This window comes from Vanessa atalanta, chromosome 13, assembly GCF_905147765.1.
Source record: "Vanessa atalanta chromosome 13, ilVanAtal1.2, whole genome shotgun sequence".
NCBI lineage: Eukaryota > Metazoa > Arthropoda > Insecta > Lepidoptera > Nymphalidae > Vanessa > Vanessa atalanta.
The window spans coordinates 2,478,667-2,496,822 of NC_061883.1; the positions used below are offsets into that span (position 1 = coordinate 2,478,667).

Sequence of the window (18,156 nt, forward strand, 5' to 3'; positions counted from 1 at the left end):
GGCTCGTATGGTTAAGTACCACCCACTCGTCTGTTAATGTGTTTCGGTTTGAGAACATCTTAGTTCCCAAGGTTTCCAAGATCTATGTGTGACGGTGACCATTTACCATCAGATGGTCCATTTCCCTGTCGCCTTATATCCAAAAGAAGAATCTGCATTTTTTAAGGAGATAATTTAAGCCATATGTTATATTTAATTTCAAGTGCTATTTGCAATCAAAATATACATATGTTCCCTAATTGAAGAGGTAAAAATAAATATTGATCAAATGCATGTAAACCCATTTCCAAGCCTGCTATGTGTCATTAAAATATAATAAGATCCTAATTCAGAATTATAATGTCAAATAAATTCATACAATAACTACCTAATAAGTACTTATAAATAACGGTTATATTGTTCGTGAAATAATTGAAACAATAAAGAATATAATTTTATTTACTTCACATAAATATAATTACAAGCAAATTAAAGTTAGGGTTTAGAGTGTGATTCAATCTATTAAAATTAGACGACTATCGCTCTTGTGTCAAATAAAATAAATCTCGTTATTGTATGCTTAAGTGTAATTGTTTATAATAGGTAGACAAAGTATTTTTTTTTTAATTAAATCCTCTAAACATGTCTAATGAAACTTGATATACGTTAATTTGTAGTTCAATAAAATTTGTATACAAAAAGAAATGTTATAATTACTTATAACAATGTTGTTATATTATTTTAGTTACTTCCGCAGTAACTTAACATTTCTTCGACCTTGCAAGGTTTGTCGCAGCATTCGGCAACGACGCCTCTCTTGTGCCTACCCAAGCTGTGAGCGCGGTGTGACGGGATCCAAGGCCAGGCGGGCTCCAAAACATCATAGCGAACTTCCGATCGTTTCATCAAGCTACCATTGCAATAGAGCGCTAAAGCGGTTGCGAGTCGTCGTCCACAGTAAACTTGCGCATCGTTTTGACTCGACACCAACGCCAAGACACTGAATAACGACACTAAAAGAAGCATTGTTCTCTTCCCCATTTTGATCACTTCTATCTTTGACAAAGTACAAATTTATAATGTGCATTAAATACGAATTTTCCAGCTTTTATACCAAGGGTTGTTCATTAATATGCAATAATATCTAGTGCCTAGTACTCCAACTTAATACGACCTGAGTTCTTCGTAGGAAGGTTTGACGTCATATATGTTTACGTTAACGAGTTCATTTCATAGACGCTACAAGGAATTATACTTACGTAAATATAATAAGAGCGCTTCGATGAAAATGAATTAAATTACGTTTCGAGCATGTTATATTAATATCAAGGTTAATTCGTATTTTAAAAACTGTATTTTTACCTGTTTTTATATTTTTATTACGTAACGTTTTGATATCGTGTTAATCCAAAATATAACTATTAGTTATTAAACTTAAAAGCGGTTTTCGTGCGTGTTTATATTCAGACTTCAATGTGATTGGTCATTGTCTGTAAGTTATATAAAATGTGGAGTAGTTAAATTATTTTATAAGTTAACGCATATATAGATGAAAGGATGAAATAAACCCTTGTATATAGAAAATAAACGAGTCGATTATGCGTTATATCATTAAGTTGTGGGCTTGTTGGCGAGCTTGTTAGGCCGTAGATCTTGAAGTCGTGAGGACAATCGAGTCGTGTCAATAAAAACTTACTGGTTTTTCTCTAAGACATTTTCAGTAACCGCCCAAAGTCTGGAATTGGCTGTGCTTACAATCCCGTGTCTTGGAAAATTGGCCATTGGTCTTATAAACTTTTTTCTTTCGGATTATGAGAGTGAGGGAATAAAGAGTGTGCCTGTGTTTGCAAACACACTTCAGCACTATTCTTCGTTAACAATGTGTTGTGCATGTAGTTACACTGGCTCACTCACCCTTCAAACCGGAACAGAACAGTACCAAGTATTGCTGCTTGGCGGCAGAATATCTAATGAGTGGGTTGTACCTACCCAGATGGGCTTGCGCAAAGCCCTACCGCAAGTAAAATCTATCTTCCTTGAGATAAGCCATCGTAGTCGAAAGTGTTTAGTGTTTGAATTCATTCCCTTCAAATGTAGTCCTCAGGAATATTAACAAGCTGTGCGATGTTCACTTTCTAACTCATTCTAGATTTATTAATTAATGCCTTTTACACTCGTACTTACCAGGGCTTGTAATCATATCGATGTATCTTCAATATTTGTAATAGGTTATGACATAAATAAATAAATATAAATAAATATTGAACAACATCACATTACTCTGATCCCAATGTAAGTAGCTAAAGCACTTGTGTTATGGAAAATCGGAAGTAACGACGGTACCACAAACACCCAGACCAAAGACAGCATAGAAAACTAATGAACTATTTCTACATCGACTAGGCCGGGAATCAAACCCGGGACCTCCGAGTGGCGTACTCATGAAAACCGGTGTAAGCAATAGCTCAATGGTATATGCTTAGCGAAGTGACAGTACTCGTTTCCTCATTATCCTAGCATCACTTAACGTTAAAACAAATAAGAATAAATAAGAGTCGGTGGTAACTTTACTTAAAATAGTTTGTTAAATGACAATTCAAAAGTGCTTGTAAGAGTCTACTTGAATAAAGTATATTTTGATTTAATTTGTGTTCCAAATTACGTTTGCGACAGATAGAGAAAATTTTAAAAAAATCCGAAATGATTTTCAATTGACTTTAATTATATTCAAACATATTACAAATTAATGTGGAATAAATGAATATAGAATAATCGTTCTTAGCATTTTTTTTACTAAAACAAATTTGCAAAATGGTTACAAAATTGCTGCATTGATAATTTGATATTATCAAATATAATTCAATTGAAATATAACGTCGACGATTTTCATTTGATAGTTATATGTAACTGCACGATGAATTTAAACAAAATATTTAGATTTGGTTATCAGTGAAAACATTTGCAGGCTGTAAAAAATATTATCAAATGTTATATCATCCCCAACAATATTTTGCACGTGTTCGCAATTGTACTCGTAAATACAAATTACATCCAACGATAGCATCGTTTGTTATAAATGTATAGCAATGTGGTCTCGTCGGTGCCGAGTGATGAATATTTTATAACGAATGAGGTGCGATGTAGCTTGAAGGTCACCGTGATGTTAAGAAGATTGAAAACTCTTTTAAATTACTGATATTAAAAGAAATAATAGTCTATTTTTACATTCTATTTAACGGAGCATGTATTTCTTAAATTATCATCATTTTTTGTTTATATAAAATATGGTAAACTACTTGTCGTCCGCGGCTTCGATGGATTTTTAGAATTCGTCGTCAGTGGTTAGGTACAAAAATAGTCCTTATTTGGAGTTCACGCTCGCTTCATATTAAATATCATAAATTATTATAATATTAGTACAGATGAAAGGCATTTGGAATCCTAAAGTGGAACTAAAATGGAGCAGGATACCTGGCTCAGAGAAAAGATGATAGGTGGAGAAAGGCGATATTTAAATATCTGATATCTGGTGTCCAAGAATTAGATACAGAAATGTCAGTCGTCTAGCAGCAAGATGGGACAAAAATACAGCCGTAGACCAAATCTGCTTAAGACTAGCGCAGGACTATAAGGATCACCTCCAAGCCATTCCGTATAATAAAAAAAATATTACCTGCACGAAAGAGTAAGAGGGATAATTACTATGTGTTTCGGGTGAGACGACGCGAGATTATTTTTGTTTTTGTTAAAATATTCCTAATATATATTATATAAAAATAGAAATAAAACACATCAAAAACCAAACTCCATCAAACAATAGAAACTCAACGGCATCAACGTCTATGGCAATTATAAGACAAAATAATATATATGTACAAAAATAATTAAATAACCCGTGTAGGTTGTGGCATTAAGTGATCTTTCCGTTCAAACACAGACACTAAACGACCCTATTCCTAATACATCGTACCATACGCCCACGCCTTTACTAATATCATAAAGACCTTACGTCTTTTCCTTTTTTGTAATTTGTTTTTCGGAAACACACCGAAATACATTATTGAACTAAGTATTATGAAACATTTGATATTATTTTATAGCTTAAGGGAAGACATTGGCAGCCTGTAAATTTTCCCACTGCTGGGCTAAAGGCCTCCTCTCCCTTTGAGTAGAAGGTTTGAAGCATATTCCACCACGCTGCTCCAATGCGGGTTGGCGGAATACACATGTGGCAGAATTTCGTTGAAATTAGACACATGCAGGTTTCCTCACGATGTTTTCCTTCACCGCCGAGCACGAGATGAATTATAAACACAAATTAAGCACATGAAAATTCAGTGGTGCCTGCCTGGGATTGAACCCGAAATCATCGGTTAAGATGCACGCGTTCTAACCACTGGGCCATCTCGGCTCTTAGGGAAGACATAAGTAATAGTTATTAGGATGTATATTTTGTAACATTACATTCTTTAAATATATTTTATTAAGAACTGTATTCAAGTACAACCGTGCAGAAGTCAAATTACAATGTAAATAATAAAACGAACCGAATTCATCTCCGCTGTACTTATATGGTAGAATTACGAACACAATTACTAACCATAGGTCATAAAATATAAAAAATGTATGTATATATTTTTTATATTTAAATTAGAATGATTATTCTATATATATAATGTAGTGTTAGTATTTTTAATGATTATTAAAAATACTTAATATGTTTTTTTTTAGTTTAGCTGTTTTTTTACCGTTACCATTGGTCCTGCGTCTGAACTCTCTAGTTCAGGATTGGTCGTTTGGAATTGCCTTCCCATTATTGGATTTTTTTTTTTTATAAAATAGAGAGATGGAGAAATATTTACTCCAGTAAAATCCCAGTGGACTTTAAATCCACTTTTTACATAAACTGGACCATCATTATTTAAACATATCTAACGTTTAATTTTAATATTTGTTTTAAAGTAAAAATAATTTTTATACAGATCAGGTAACAAAAGTGGTATTTATCTGAAATAAGTGTTTTTTGCACGAGGAATAAAATGGGTCGAGGTTGAATGGCCGCGAGGTAGTTAAATATTTACAAGGCATATGCTACTTATGTAGAAACGGTGATTTTCACTCGAAAAATTTTTTTACAGTAAAATCTAAACCGCGCTGAAAAACACGAGTGGTTTTATTTTCATGTTTCTGTAACACTTGTATTCTTATTTAGAAATTTACACGCACATGCGTTTTTAAAAATCGCGCAGTAAAAATACGCGGTCCTTGGAATTAATAAGGTTCGCGTGGTGATCGTTGTGAAGAGTTAGCTTGTTTTTCTTGTCTCGTACGAGATTTTCAATAATTTTATTTCAATATCATCATTGCTATGTATCATTTAAAATTTTGGCAATTTTAATCGAAAATAAAAAAAATACACGTGATATAAACGTGCTTTAAAAGCACGATGTTTATATCATTAAAAATTTCATTGCGTAACGTACATTAAGTCCTTAACTATATACAAATAAGAATTAAAAATAGTTAAGGTATAAATCATGACGGCGAAATGTTTTTGAAAGTAAAACACCTACGTAAATAAATGTTTATAATGCTATAATAATAACTTTTGAATGTATATGTTCGTATTATCTGCGTTCACGCATCGTTGAAAGTTGAAACTTTGTAGAGTTTATATTGGTAGTTGCATGTTGGCCTCTCCTTTGGTTCGTACTTGTTTCGTATAATCTGTACTAACTTTATAAATGTGAAAGTAACTCTGTCTGTCTGTCTGTCTGTCTGTCTGTTTCTCTTTCAAGGACAAACTAGTGAACTGGTTTCAAGCAAGGTTGAAATCCAAGGAAGGATATATGCTACTCATTTAAATAAAATTTCAACAAAGCACGATATAGTGGTAAAGGATGATGTTGAAAAAATTATACTAATTTACAATAGTAACCAAAATAGATACAATGTATAAGAACTAGCACCTATTCGAAAGTACAAACAAAATATATTGCTACTTATTGACAGCTTCAAATACAGCTTTTGTCTAAATCTATTGATAAATTCAATATTGGGTCAATTATGTTACAGGGTGTTTTTAAGGAAAGTTAATGTTCGTTTCTTCTAACAGTCGATAAATATCTTCTCATAAGAAAAAGAGTTGCACCTTATTAGTTCCAATGCAGGTTGATAGTAAGTGGGATACACATGTGGCGGAATTTAATTCGACACATGATAGTTTCCCCGGTGAGCATGAGATTTATAAACACAAATAAAGCACCTAAAATCGTAACTTATTTGTTAAGGAATGCAATATTTTTTAAATTAAATTGTTAAGAATATTTAATTTTACTATTTTGTAAAGTAATATGTTATATATAATTATTTATGAGCAATTATTTTATTTTGAATTAGTTTATTGGCGAATCAAACATCGATATTCAAGAACTCATTTTTATTTGTTTTGCTATACATTTATATTTATACCATTAAACAAATCAATGTCCCGATGATTAATGAGATTAATTGCCACAATAAGAGAGCAGTTCATTGATGGTGCAGGGTTTGTCACAGCACTCCGCGACCACCTGTCTCTTACTCCTGCCCATGCTGTGTGCTCTGTGCGCTTCTATCCAGGGCCAGCTGAGCTCTATATTCTGTGTTGATGTATAATGTGGAGGATTCCTCTTGATCAAGTTATTGTCGCAGAGGAGGGCCAGAGCTGTCGCAAGACGTCTTCCACAGTACACCTCACCAAACTCCTGGGACGTGACGATGGTCAAGAGACCTGAGAAGGCAAGCAAACTCAATACTGTCTGTACTTTCATCTTGTACGCTATTCGAGGTTTGCTAAAGTTCTGACCGATGATTTAAATTACTAAAGCTTTTATACGTGAGGTTCATTAATATGTGTGATCGGTTAACTAGGCTAATATGACTTGAGCTGAATATTATGACGTCAGACACGTTGTGAATGAACAAAAGCACTTTGTCAGGTGAAACATGCGTAGGTGTCTTCGGTGTGAGATCGAAAATAACTTAAAATTAATATTTATATGAAGTAGGTACTAGTTATTGCCCTCGAATTCGCTCGTTATTTAGGGGTTAGTTGTGAGGTGTTAGGCAAACCTATGTTCTTCCTTTGAGTTCAAACCAACTTTATACCAAATTTAATCAAATTTGGTGCAGTGGTTTGGCTATGAAAGAGAAACAGACAAATAGAAAGAATTACTTTTCCATTTATAATATTTAGTATAGATGTATAAGTAAGTATTCCTGATTATGAAAACGCCAAGTAGACCGTTTTCATCTTGCTACGCAATTAAACGTGATATCTTTGACAGCTCTCCATAATAAAAGAATCTGATCGTTGCGCTGAAAGACAGAGATGTAAAACTTTTCTATCACTCGCTATTAATTTATCGAGTTTTTTTTTTTTTTTAATTAATAATCATTAACTCTATATGAGGTTTAATTACTTCATTGTTATCATTAAAGTATGCAGGGTAAGTTGGGACAAAATCGTCAATAGGTTATTGGTACCGTCTTACTGGTATACGTTATTCTCCAGTCAATATAATTTTTTATTTATCAATATTAATTTTTTGGTCGGGAAACAAAGGTGCACGAATTAGTCGTAAATTATGTAAAATTCATGATGAAATTGATAAAATGTATTTCATATATCTTGCACTACGTGCAGTAAATCTGTACATATTTGGCAATTTTTTATTTTTACTATGCCTAACTAAATATCACTGCTACTTATCTTAAACCAAAATAAATATATTATGTCATAATGATAAAACATAGTGGTAAAAGCTGTTTGTTGGTATGTAGGGTAATCTCAAGAACTATAAACCCAATGATATTTTTTTCACGGGTAAAAAGCTACATTATTCCTATAGGGTATAAATTATATATCGTACCCGTGCAAAGAAGGGTTGGGTCCCAAGTCTGTGATAGAGTGCCAAAAATAGAGTTTTCTTGTCAGGTTTTCTCTGTCGAAGCTTTTTTCAGAGTCTGCAGTATAGTTTTATATTTGATGACTAGCTGTGCCCTCGACTTCGTGCGCATTTGATTTAACAAAAACATTATTGTTGAGTTTCCAGATTTTACTATAACTTATTCATTCTGTATTAGGCAGCTTTTATGATATTAAGTCGTTGGTGGGAGGCACCCCACGTGACGGCAGAGTGGTGACATGCCGCAAGGGCTGCGTTCGGTACTGGACGGTATTTGGATATTGCAGCGTGACTTTTTTATTATTATTTTATATAATTCTAAAATAAAAGTAGGCTAAGTTACTCCTTATTACATCAACTACCTGCCAGTAAAAGTTACGTCAAAATCGGTCCAGCCGCTCCAGAGATTAGCCGTAACAAACAGGCAGACAGACAAAAATTGTAAAAAATGTTATTTTGGTATATATACCGTGTATACATACATATGCATTTGGTAAAAAGCGGTTATTCTAATATTAGAAACAGACACTCAAATTTTAGTATATGTATAGATTCAAGAGTGGCCTTTGAATGAAATTTTATTAATTTAAATTCTGAATGTGATAAAAATATTGGGGCGCCGTTTGGAGTAAGACCATGCTCTGTTATGCCGTCTCTAGCCCCTCTCCGACGTCGTTCTCTACTACCCCTTGTATGTGTGTGTGTGACATAAACCTAAACTATATACTACATATTATTAAGAATAACGATAAGACAACAAAATGTTTATGTGTTTAGTAACGAAACTCTATAGTTTTTATTTCTTCACTATATATTAATTTTATGTAAATTATTTCAATAATAGTCAATTTCAATGTTTCATGATCTGCGGGCGAATCGTGATGGTCATATTTTTGTTAATATTTGAAGATAATCAATGCTCACAGATCATTCATGTTGTCTGTTATAGTTTTGGCAGCATTGGCTTCATCACTATCAACTTCACCCGGCCTGGCAATTTACTCTCGAACTACGTCGGCACAATAAGCATTATCTAAAAAATAGCTTATAACCGTTCGGAAACAATATACTTAATTGAAATGTCCATATCTATATCCAGAAAAATTGTACTTTTGCATCATTTTTCGTAAAAACTTCCCTCTTTATAAGATTAGTATTTGCAGTAACTTTTGGGCTCCTTGTTCATATCAAAATAGATTTGCCGTGTCATAAGTTTAACATCTATTCATATAAATAAAATAATCCTTTATTGCTTTTTAGCTTAACCTAAATATAAAATAACAAAATATTTAAAGTTTATATATTGAGGTAAGAAAATGTAAACTAATATAAACTTGTGTTCATTGTCTTCCTATGCATATCCACTCTGAATTTGCTACTTTCTTAAAATCATCTTCCTATCTTTTGAATTGTCTTCCTCTACTTCTTTTATTTCTTCTTTAGCCCTTTCGGTTCTCATTTTTGTCGACTTTTCTTTTCATTCATATATTTCTTTGCTTAATCAAGAATCGGAGCTACAACCGAAACCGAAACTGTAGTGATTTAATTCAATCAAGTTTTCTCCACCCGTGATACATTATCGTTGATTGCAAATAAATAAAAACCTTGAGTTCGTTATCAATCTTACGAAGTAGCAAGATATTTTAAATGACTTTTATTTAAAAAGATTACCAACGTCACCGATTCAATACCAAGGTCAACGTCAATCAAAAGCCTAAACCTAAAACGTAATCATTTTACCTTTCGTTTGTGTATTTGAACTTTCTCGAACATGTTTACCTTGTATATTATAATATTTAAAATGTTACAAAGTCATTTTTTATCATTCTCATTATAAAACTGAAAAAAATCAGCATAGATCTGTAATGTATATTATAAGTAAACTAAATGGGGCACTCATTTTATATATTCCTAGTAGACGAAGAATAATTTAACAATATACTAAATATTATAATTGTCATACAAATTATTACAAAAAAATTTAATATGTTAATTTATATTTACATTTTTAAATAAGACTTAGTTGTATAAATGATGCTAACGAACAAGTAACCATATAATTTTCACCTGCTGATACGCTTATCAACTGCTGTTATGTTATCCTTAATCCTAAGCTTTATCTCAATTGTCACTGTTGCACGCAGACAATTTTATATTTTATATATGATTAAAATTAAAAAAGAAAATGTAAATGTTGCTTATCTAATTTATTTCATAATTAAATATTTTAACAATGAAAATAATTTATAATTTCATATTGAGGACAGATTGTTTGTTTTTGTAACATTACAGACATTAGATTGTTTAATTTCCACAATAAGATAACAGTTCGTCGACGGTGCAAGGCTTGTCACAGCACTCCGCGACCACCTGCCTCTTCTTCCTGCCCATGCTGTGTGCTCTGTGCGCTTCTATCCACGGCCAGCTGGAATCTATATTCTGTGCTGATGTATACTGCGAAGGAGTCCTCTTGATCAGATTGTTATCGCAGAGGAGAGCGAGAACTGTTGCCAGCCGTCTTCCACAGTACACCTCCCCATAGCCTTGGGAAGTGACCATGCCTGCCAAAGCTGTGAAAACGAAGATGACGAATACAGTTTGTGTCCTCATCTTGTGTGTTGTTTGAAGGTGCGTGGAGATGTGTGCTGAAAGCGATAATTACAGCACCTTATATAGCTCGCGTGTTCATGAATATTATAATTTATTTCAATAATTAACATACTTAATTGACTTTCCTATGACGTCACAAAAATTGCGAATGAAAAAATTCCTTTATATATTAGTAGTTAGAAAAAAATTATATTAATAATACTTAAAAAGCTTTTTAAGGATAAATATTTTTTTTTTATTAAATTAGTAACTGACAACAATCAGCTTTAAATTTGTATAGTTTCCTGTAAACTGAACACCAGCTACGAAAATAAACACCACCAACCAGGAACTATAAACCGAATTTATTTTGGAAGATTTCTAACCAAAAGTAGTAAAACTACATGTTGCTAGAGATGATAAAGTATGCCGACAGAGAAAATAGTCCGTGCAACTGTTGTGACTGAAATTACAAACTATATATACATTTATTTCAAACATACATATGTTGAATTATTGTTAAGTTTCCTAAGCACCAGTTTCTAGCACACTTATGTTGACTAATCGTAGTCCAAAAATGAATTATCATTTAAAAATGTGTATTAAGACAATGTTTTATGAAAAACCGCATACAGTTGGGTGAGCTCATCTGACAAAATATAAGGGGAGATTTTTATCTGATTGCCACAACTAATTCATTTCTTTTTTTCTCATATACAAAGTACCATGTGTTGGTTTCTTCTGTACATGGTGGAAACCTTCGAAAACTATTCTTGACGATCTTGTGATTCTCCTCATAGTACCTACACTAAATGACGGACTATTAAGCATATTTAAAGTTACTCATATTACCTAGAATTATTATAGAAGAAGGTCAACCAATAAGTCATGCCATTTTTTTATGATGTTGGTAGGCGGACGACCAAATGGGCCACCTAATGCTAAGTGGTCACCACCGCCCATAGACAATGGCGTTGTAAGAAATATTAACTATTCCTTACATTACTAATGCGTCACCAACCTTGGAAACTAAGATGTTACGTCCCTTGTGCCTGTAGTTACACTGGCACCCTTCAAACTGGAATACAACAATACTGAGTACTGCTATTTGGCGGTAGAATATCTGATGAGTGGGTGGTACTTACCCAGACGGGCTTGCACAAAGCCCTACCACCAAGTAAAGTACCATATAAACTATGTAAAATCCGCTATATCTTTATAGCAATTTGTATTTAGTATCTATAATACGTAATAAGCCTTATAATCATTTTACGCAAAAATCACGCCAGAAGAAAGTGAATAAAATCATAAATTATAATGAAAAATACTTCCTTGAAATGTGTAATAATGTTATTTGTATTCGTAGCAACTCGTGTAAAGACAATAGACTCGAAATGTATTAATTCAACTGATCCCACACTTGAATATTAATAAGTATCGTCACCTATAAAGCGAGAGTAGTTTTATTTTTCAGCTCACTTTCTCGTGAGACTTCAAATAACAAACAATATGGGAACACATACTGTCATCATTCTCGTAGCCTTCTCATGTTTCGTAGCAGCGGTCACTTCCCAAGACTACGGAGAGGTGTACTGTGGGCGACGACTCGCTACGGCCCTAGCTCTCCTCTGCAATAATAACTTGATCAAGAAGTCTGAACACAGTAACACATATGTGGACTTCAGCTGGCCATGGATGGAAGCACGCAAAGCACACAGCTTGGGTCGCCGTAAGCGGCAGGTGGCGACGGAGTGTTGTGACAAGCCTTGCACCAGAGGCGAACTCTTATCGTACTGTGGTAACTGAACATACCAACAATGAGTGATAATTCATAATTAAATCTTTATTAATATTTATAATTCGAATTTTTTACATGTATACATAATTTCTAGGAAAACCTTAAAGTTAAATTTATATTCTAAAGCTATATTTAAATCCTTCGTAATAACCCACCCTTATTGGCATTTTCATCATTAAAATATCGTAATTGAATAAAATATATAAACCGATATCAATATTTTTAATCGAAATGAATATAATCCGCTCGCCATGCCCCGACGGTGATTAAATATTTACAATCCCAAAACATACACCTTTTTTGGTTGATTTTGAAAGGTTATATTCACGGATTATTCGCAATACCGTTTTTGGTATTCAGGGTATTATAGAATTCCATTTAAATAATTGTATTGATACCAAACATTTTATTTCCATTTAAAAGTAATCTTATAAAAAAGGTTTGTTTTTCCAAGTGATGAATATCAGAATACCGTATACACCTTATTATTTTATAACCAACATTCTCCTGGAAAGATAAAAAAACAAGGAAATTATTTTAAAACCTGTAAAGTTAAATTAGATTGATATATTCCTACCAACCAGATGTTAAAATTAGTTGCTATAAGAATGGACAAATAACCATCTGACTTTAAAATAACAAATTACAAAACCAACCAAAAATTTGTAACTCAGAAATAATATGTCCGAAGTACGCAAACTTCGCGCCAAATAGTAAACCAATCAGTGACAGGCAATCGCATTTTTTTTAAATATTACGTTAAAAGGTATTGATGCATTAGGCAGTGATCACATATTTTATTTATATTAAAGTTAGTTCATACAAACACTTTTGGGTCGAAGTTTTATAAGATAAATCAAATGTTAAGCTACCACCGGTTTGAAATGTAGATCTTTTCCGAGAAGAGTCGCTAAATCTATAGTTTCTTTGTCATCAATCATATTCAATATATTAATAATAACGTGCAATGGACTCTCTATATCCTGCAGGAAAATCAACGAATACCAACTCAACAATGAGTTTTTAATTTGCTATTTTTTCCTAAATATAAAACCTTGACCTAAGAAGGGTGGAGTATTTCTCTTATAATGATCTAAAGCTGATATGATATAAAGTCAGATTTTAATGTTTTGATGCAGAGCAACCGTCAATACCGCAATGGCTTAAGAAGGGATGTCTAGCGATGTAAAAGTAGCAGGATCAATCCTGACCCCTTTGGCTAATGTCGTCCCTACTCCTAACCCAGGCTTTAAGCTTAAATGGAGGGGTAAAGAGAAATATTAGTGATTCCTTATAATGGGCTATTGCTAATATTAATTTAAACCAAATAACTCTTTATTTGGCTTAAATTAATATTAGCAAGCCGAGATGGCCCAGTGGCTAGAACGCGTGCATCTTAACCGATGATTTCGGGTTCGAACCCAGGCAGGCACCACTGAATTTTCATGTGCTTAATTTGTGTTTATCATTCATCTCGTGCTCGGCGGTAAAGGAAAACATAGTGAAGAAACCTGCATGTGTCTAATTTCAACGAAATTCTGCCACATGTGTATTCCGCCAACCCGCATTGGAGCAGCGTGGTGGAATATGCTCCAAACCTTCTCCTCAAAGGGAGAGGAGGCCTTTAGCCCAGCAGTGGGAAAACTTACAGGCTGCTAAAAAAAATCTCTTTATTTTATGTTAAAATATTGCATTATCTCAATAAATCATCTGTTCGTATGTATGTAACTTATATTTTGTTAAACGGTTGGATTTTTTGTTTGTGGAACTTTTGATGGTTTTTATGTGTGTATTTTAATGGGTAAAAAAGTATTAGATTTGTATAGAACACCGTGGTCGGCTTTAGCGGCCCTGTCGGGTTTTAGGCCCCCATATCACTTTACGTGATCACTCGCTATGGGAAGTATTGCCCAATACTCATTGTACTGGGCAGGCGACCTTCAGAAAGAGATGGGGCAGGGCAAGTTCTTGAAGAAGGTAACGGTACTCGACTGGATACCGAAAGCGGGGAATAAGGAGTTTCGACGCACCTTGGGGCAGAGCTGTGTGCAATTGAAAGATGTTATACGTTGACGATACATGTATGTTAGATATTATACTGATAAGATAGAAAAACTATTAACTTGTTCTAGTACCACTGACTTGGTCTATCTTTGTTAGAATTCAGATTAATCACGAAAAACCACTCCATTCTGAAAATGTAAGCAATTCTGTATCACTGATAGCAAATTGGCATACAACAAATAATTTGGTTTTAAGCACTAGTCATTTATTTTTCATATATAATATATAACTATTTGGCGGTTATTCTTCTTGGTAAGTAACATCGACATCATCTATTCTATCGCCAAGCAGTAATACTTAGTGTGGTTGTCTTCCGATTAAAAAGATGAGCGAGCCAGCCATTACAGGCACAAGGGACTTAAAAATTCAAGGTTGGGGGCGTATTGGATAAGAAATGATAAAATTATCATTGGCAGTGGTGACCACTTTACATCACGTAGTCTATTTGCCTGTCCACCTACCTCATCATCTCAAAATGATCTTCATTACAAATAGGTGGCTTTTAAATTATTCTATTCTCTCAAGTGACGAATCGTAATCAAAAGGCTATTCGAATAGAGTGAATAAAAACTAAATTTTATTTTTTGTTTTAATGCTTAATTAATGACCAATTTAACCCTTTATAGTTTGAGGTGGACAAATTGTCAGAAATTCTTCGAAGCTGCTGTTCTACTGAAACTTATGTTGAGAGCGACATAGCAAATTTCTTTAACAATTATGATCTCATTAATGAGAATACGAGCGATGTAATGATCATATCTAAAGTCATATTACAGAAGTAATGGCGTATTGCTCATTACCGTTAATAATTATTTTTTTTCCAACTATTGCGCCTCAAATTTCCAGCATGGTTGTATAATATGAAGCCTTGTATAAAGTTTAGTGTGATTTTCTTAAAAGGTTCTATCTAAGTTGTAAGCTTTGAATTTGGAAATGAACATATGTCTATCGTATATGACTTTGTTCACTTCCAAACTTTCTCCTCAAAGAGAGAGGAGGCCTTAGCCCAGCAGTGAGAAATTTACAGGCTGTTAATGTAATGAAATGTAATAATATGACTTTGTATTTTATAATTATGGATTATATCGTTGACTTTTCACGCGTTAGCCTATTGTACTTTATAGATACTTACTATGTAACTTCAAATGTACGCAAATATTATTAAAATTAAGAAGTCATATGATTTTATGTGCATAATGTGTTAGGTATCCTTCCTTTAAATCAATAGTTATGGCGATCAAAGATTGGAAAAAAAAATCCCATATACAATTACATATTGTAACGAATAAAATATACAGGTCTTTGATTAATAAATAAATCTTTAATTTAATGATTAGTCATTTACTTTAAAAGAAATCCTATAATTGAATATTTTACTTACAATTACTAACAAAGAAATAATTTAATTTATTAATAAGGTCAGCCATATAGTCTTAAATTTATACTATAGACATTGCAGTATTTAATTGCCACAATAAGATAAGAGTTCGTCGATCGTGCAAGGCTTGTCACAGCACTCCGCGACCACCTGCCTCTTATTCCTGCCCATGCTATGTGCTCTGTGCGCTTCTATCCACGGCCAGCTTGGATCCATGTTCTGTGCTGATGTATACTGCGAAGGAGTCCTCTTGATCAGGTTGTTATCGCAGAGGAGAGCGAGAACTGTTGCCAGCCGTCTTCCACAGTAGACCTCCCCATAGCCTTGGGAAGTCACCATGCCTGCCAAAACTGTGAAAACGAAGATGACGAATACAGCTTGTGTCCTCATCTTGTGTGTTGTTTGAAGGTGCGCGGAGATGTGTGCTGAAAGCGATAATTACAGCACCTTATATAGCTCGTGTGTTCATGAATATTATAATTTATTTCAACACTTAACATACTTAATTAACTATCATGACGTCACGAAAGTTATGAATGAGCTTTATAGCATTCGTTGTAAGTATTTAATAATCTCTAAAGTTAACAAAGACTCATCTTCATCTTTAAATTGTATTTACTCATTTTATATTTAAAAAAATAAAGTTGTGGTGAAAATGTATTTTTAATAGATAATTTTATCTTTGGAAAGGGCTTTACCATTTATTTTATTTTATAAAAATATTTTGTATCTGGTTAAAGAGCAAAATACAAAACAAAAATAATATACACATGACACAGAGGCAGCAGCTCATATATTCTATCGTTCGTTATAAATGTTTTTTCATTTACGTGACAGATGTCTTTGTCTCGGAATGACAATCTTCCAAACGGTTTTTGCACTGTAAAAATAAGGTTATGTACATGTTAGCATGTCATAAAAACCGATCTTGTAAGTATGTATAATATGTAATAAGCCTTATAATGATTTTATCATATTTCTTCTCATATTCCAAAAGCAAGTTAACAAAATCATCAATGTTGTAAAATAAAGCGAGAGTAGTTTTATTTTTCAGCTCACTTTCTCGTGAGACTTCAAATAACAAACAATATGGGAACACATACTGTCATCGTTCTCGTAGCCTTCTCATGTTTCGTAGCAGCGGTCACTTCCCAAGACTACGGAGAGGTGTACTGTGGGCGACGACTCGCTACGGCCCTAGCTCTCCTCTGCAATAATAACTTGATCAAGAAGTCTGAACACAGTAACACACGTGTGGACTTCAGCTGGCCATGGATGGAAGCACGCAAAGCACACAGCTTGGGTCGCCGTAAGCGGCAGGTGGCGACGGAGTGCTGTGACAAGCCTTGCACCAGAAACGAACTGTTATCGTACTGCGGTAACTGAACATACCGACAATGACCGAAGGAATCCTTCAGATAATGTAAATACACGCTAATGTTTTCTTTCTGAAGGTTCTTGTAATATACTAGAAAATTATATTTAGATTATAATTCCCTCGTAAGTGTATGTTTTCTCATATACTTTGTATGTTAGTTGGCGCATCATAAAGGCAGTAAAACTATAAATAATTATTTACTTACTATACTCGACTTATTTCCAATTAAAACGTTCCAAACTTTTTAACATAAAGTATTTTTAATACATTGATTCCCAATTGACCGTAATATGTAACCTATATCTATATTTTAATACAATAGCAAACCAATATGTGTATTCATTGTTATTAAAATGTAAGAACGAGTTTAATAATTCGCGAAAGCATATTACTTACAATTTATTTACTATTTATTTATTTCTCATCACAATAAATTCCGTGGAATGTTAATGTTACAATATAATCATGCACAAACTTGGTTGAGTTTTACCATAAACTTTGTAATAATTAATGATGATGTCATCCTGATATCTCAAAGGATAACAGTCAACTCAGCAGGACACATTATAGTGCACAAATGTGCGCAGATAAAGCTGCAGTCTCTAATCCGTCACTCTCATAATCCGAAGGGACGTCGAATCCGAAACGACCGGAAAGAGTTCAGGCGCACGATCAACGGCTTTACGAGCTTTCCGAGGCACGGGAATGTACACATTTCCAACTTCCATATTCCGGGCAGACTATTTCGAATTTTAACCCATTTCCTTTAAATCTGCGGCCCTTTAGCAAGCCACTAAACAAATTAATAATATATAAATGATAAAAAATAATTGTGTAAATAACAATAAATCTAATCTGTCTATAAAAATCTAAATGACTGACATTTCATAAAAATAAAAATAATATAAAAAAAATAATATCCGTCGGTTAGATATTTACAATTCATACTATTATAACTATTTACTAACATTTTTAATATGTAAATGTGTCTGGTTTTTCGTTCCCACATAAAACATATCAA

General features: G+C 33.4%; 4 protein-coding genes across 4 annotated transcripts in view; 1 reads left to right on the forward strand and 3 right to left on the reverse strand.

The window, feature by feature from the left end:
• LOC125068520 (protein kinase C, brain isozyme) overlaps positions 1–18,156 on the forward strand; it is a 220,195-nt gene that overhangs the window by 97,542 nt on the left and 104,497 nt on the right. The window lies entirely within an intron of this gene.
• Positions 6,404–6,806, reverse strand: LOC125068521 (bombyxin A-2 homolog). Its single transcript, XM_047677711.1, has one exon. The coding sequence runs from the start codon at positions 6,789–6,791 to the stop codon at positions 6,486–6,488; it is 306 nt and encodes a 101-aa protein (XP_047533667.1). The 5' UTR covers positions 6,792–6,806; the 3' UTR covers positions 6,404–6,485.
• Positions 10,205–10,555, reverse strand: LOC125068524 (bombyxin A-1 homolog). The gene has a single exon (XM_047677714.1). The coding sequence runs from the start codon at positions 10,536–10,538 to the stop codon at positions 10,233–10,235; it is 306 nt and encodes a 101-aa protein (XP_047533670.1). The 5' UTR covers positions 10,539–10,555; the 3' UTR covers positions 10,205–10,232.
• Positions 15,807–16,159, reverse strand: LOC125068522 (bombyxin A-1 homolog). The gene has a single exon (XM_047677712.1). It carries the CDS (start codon positions 16,145–16,147, stop codon positions 15,842–15,844), a length of 306 nt encoding a protein of 101 aa, XP_047533668.1. The 5' UTR covers positions 16,148–16,159; the 3' UTR covers positions 15,807–15,841.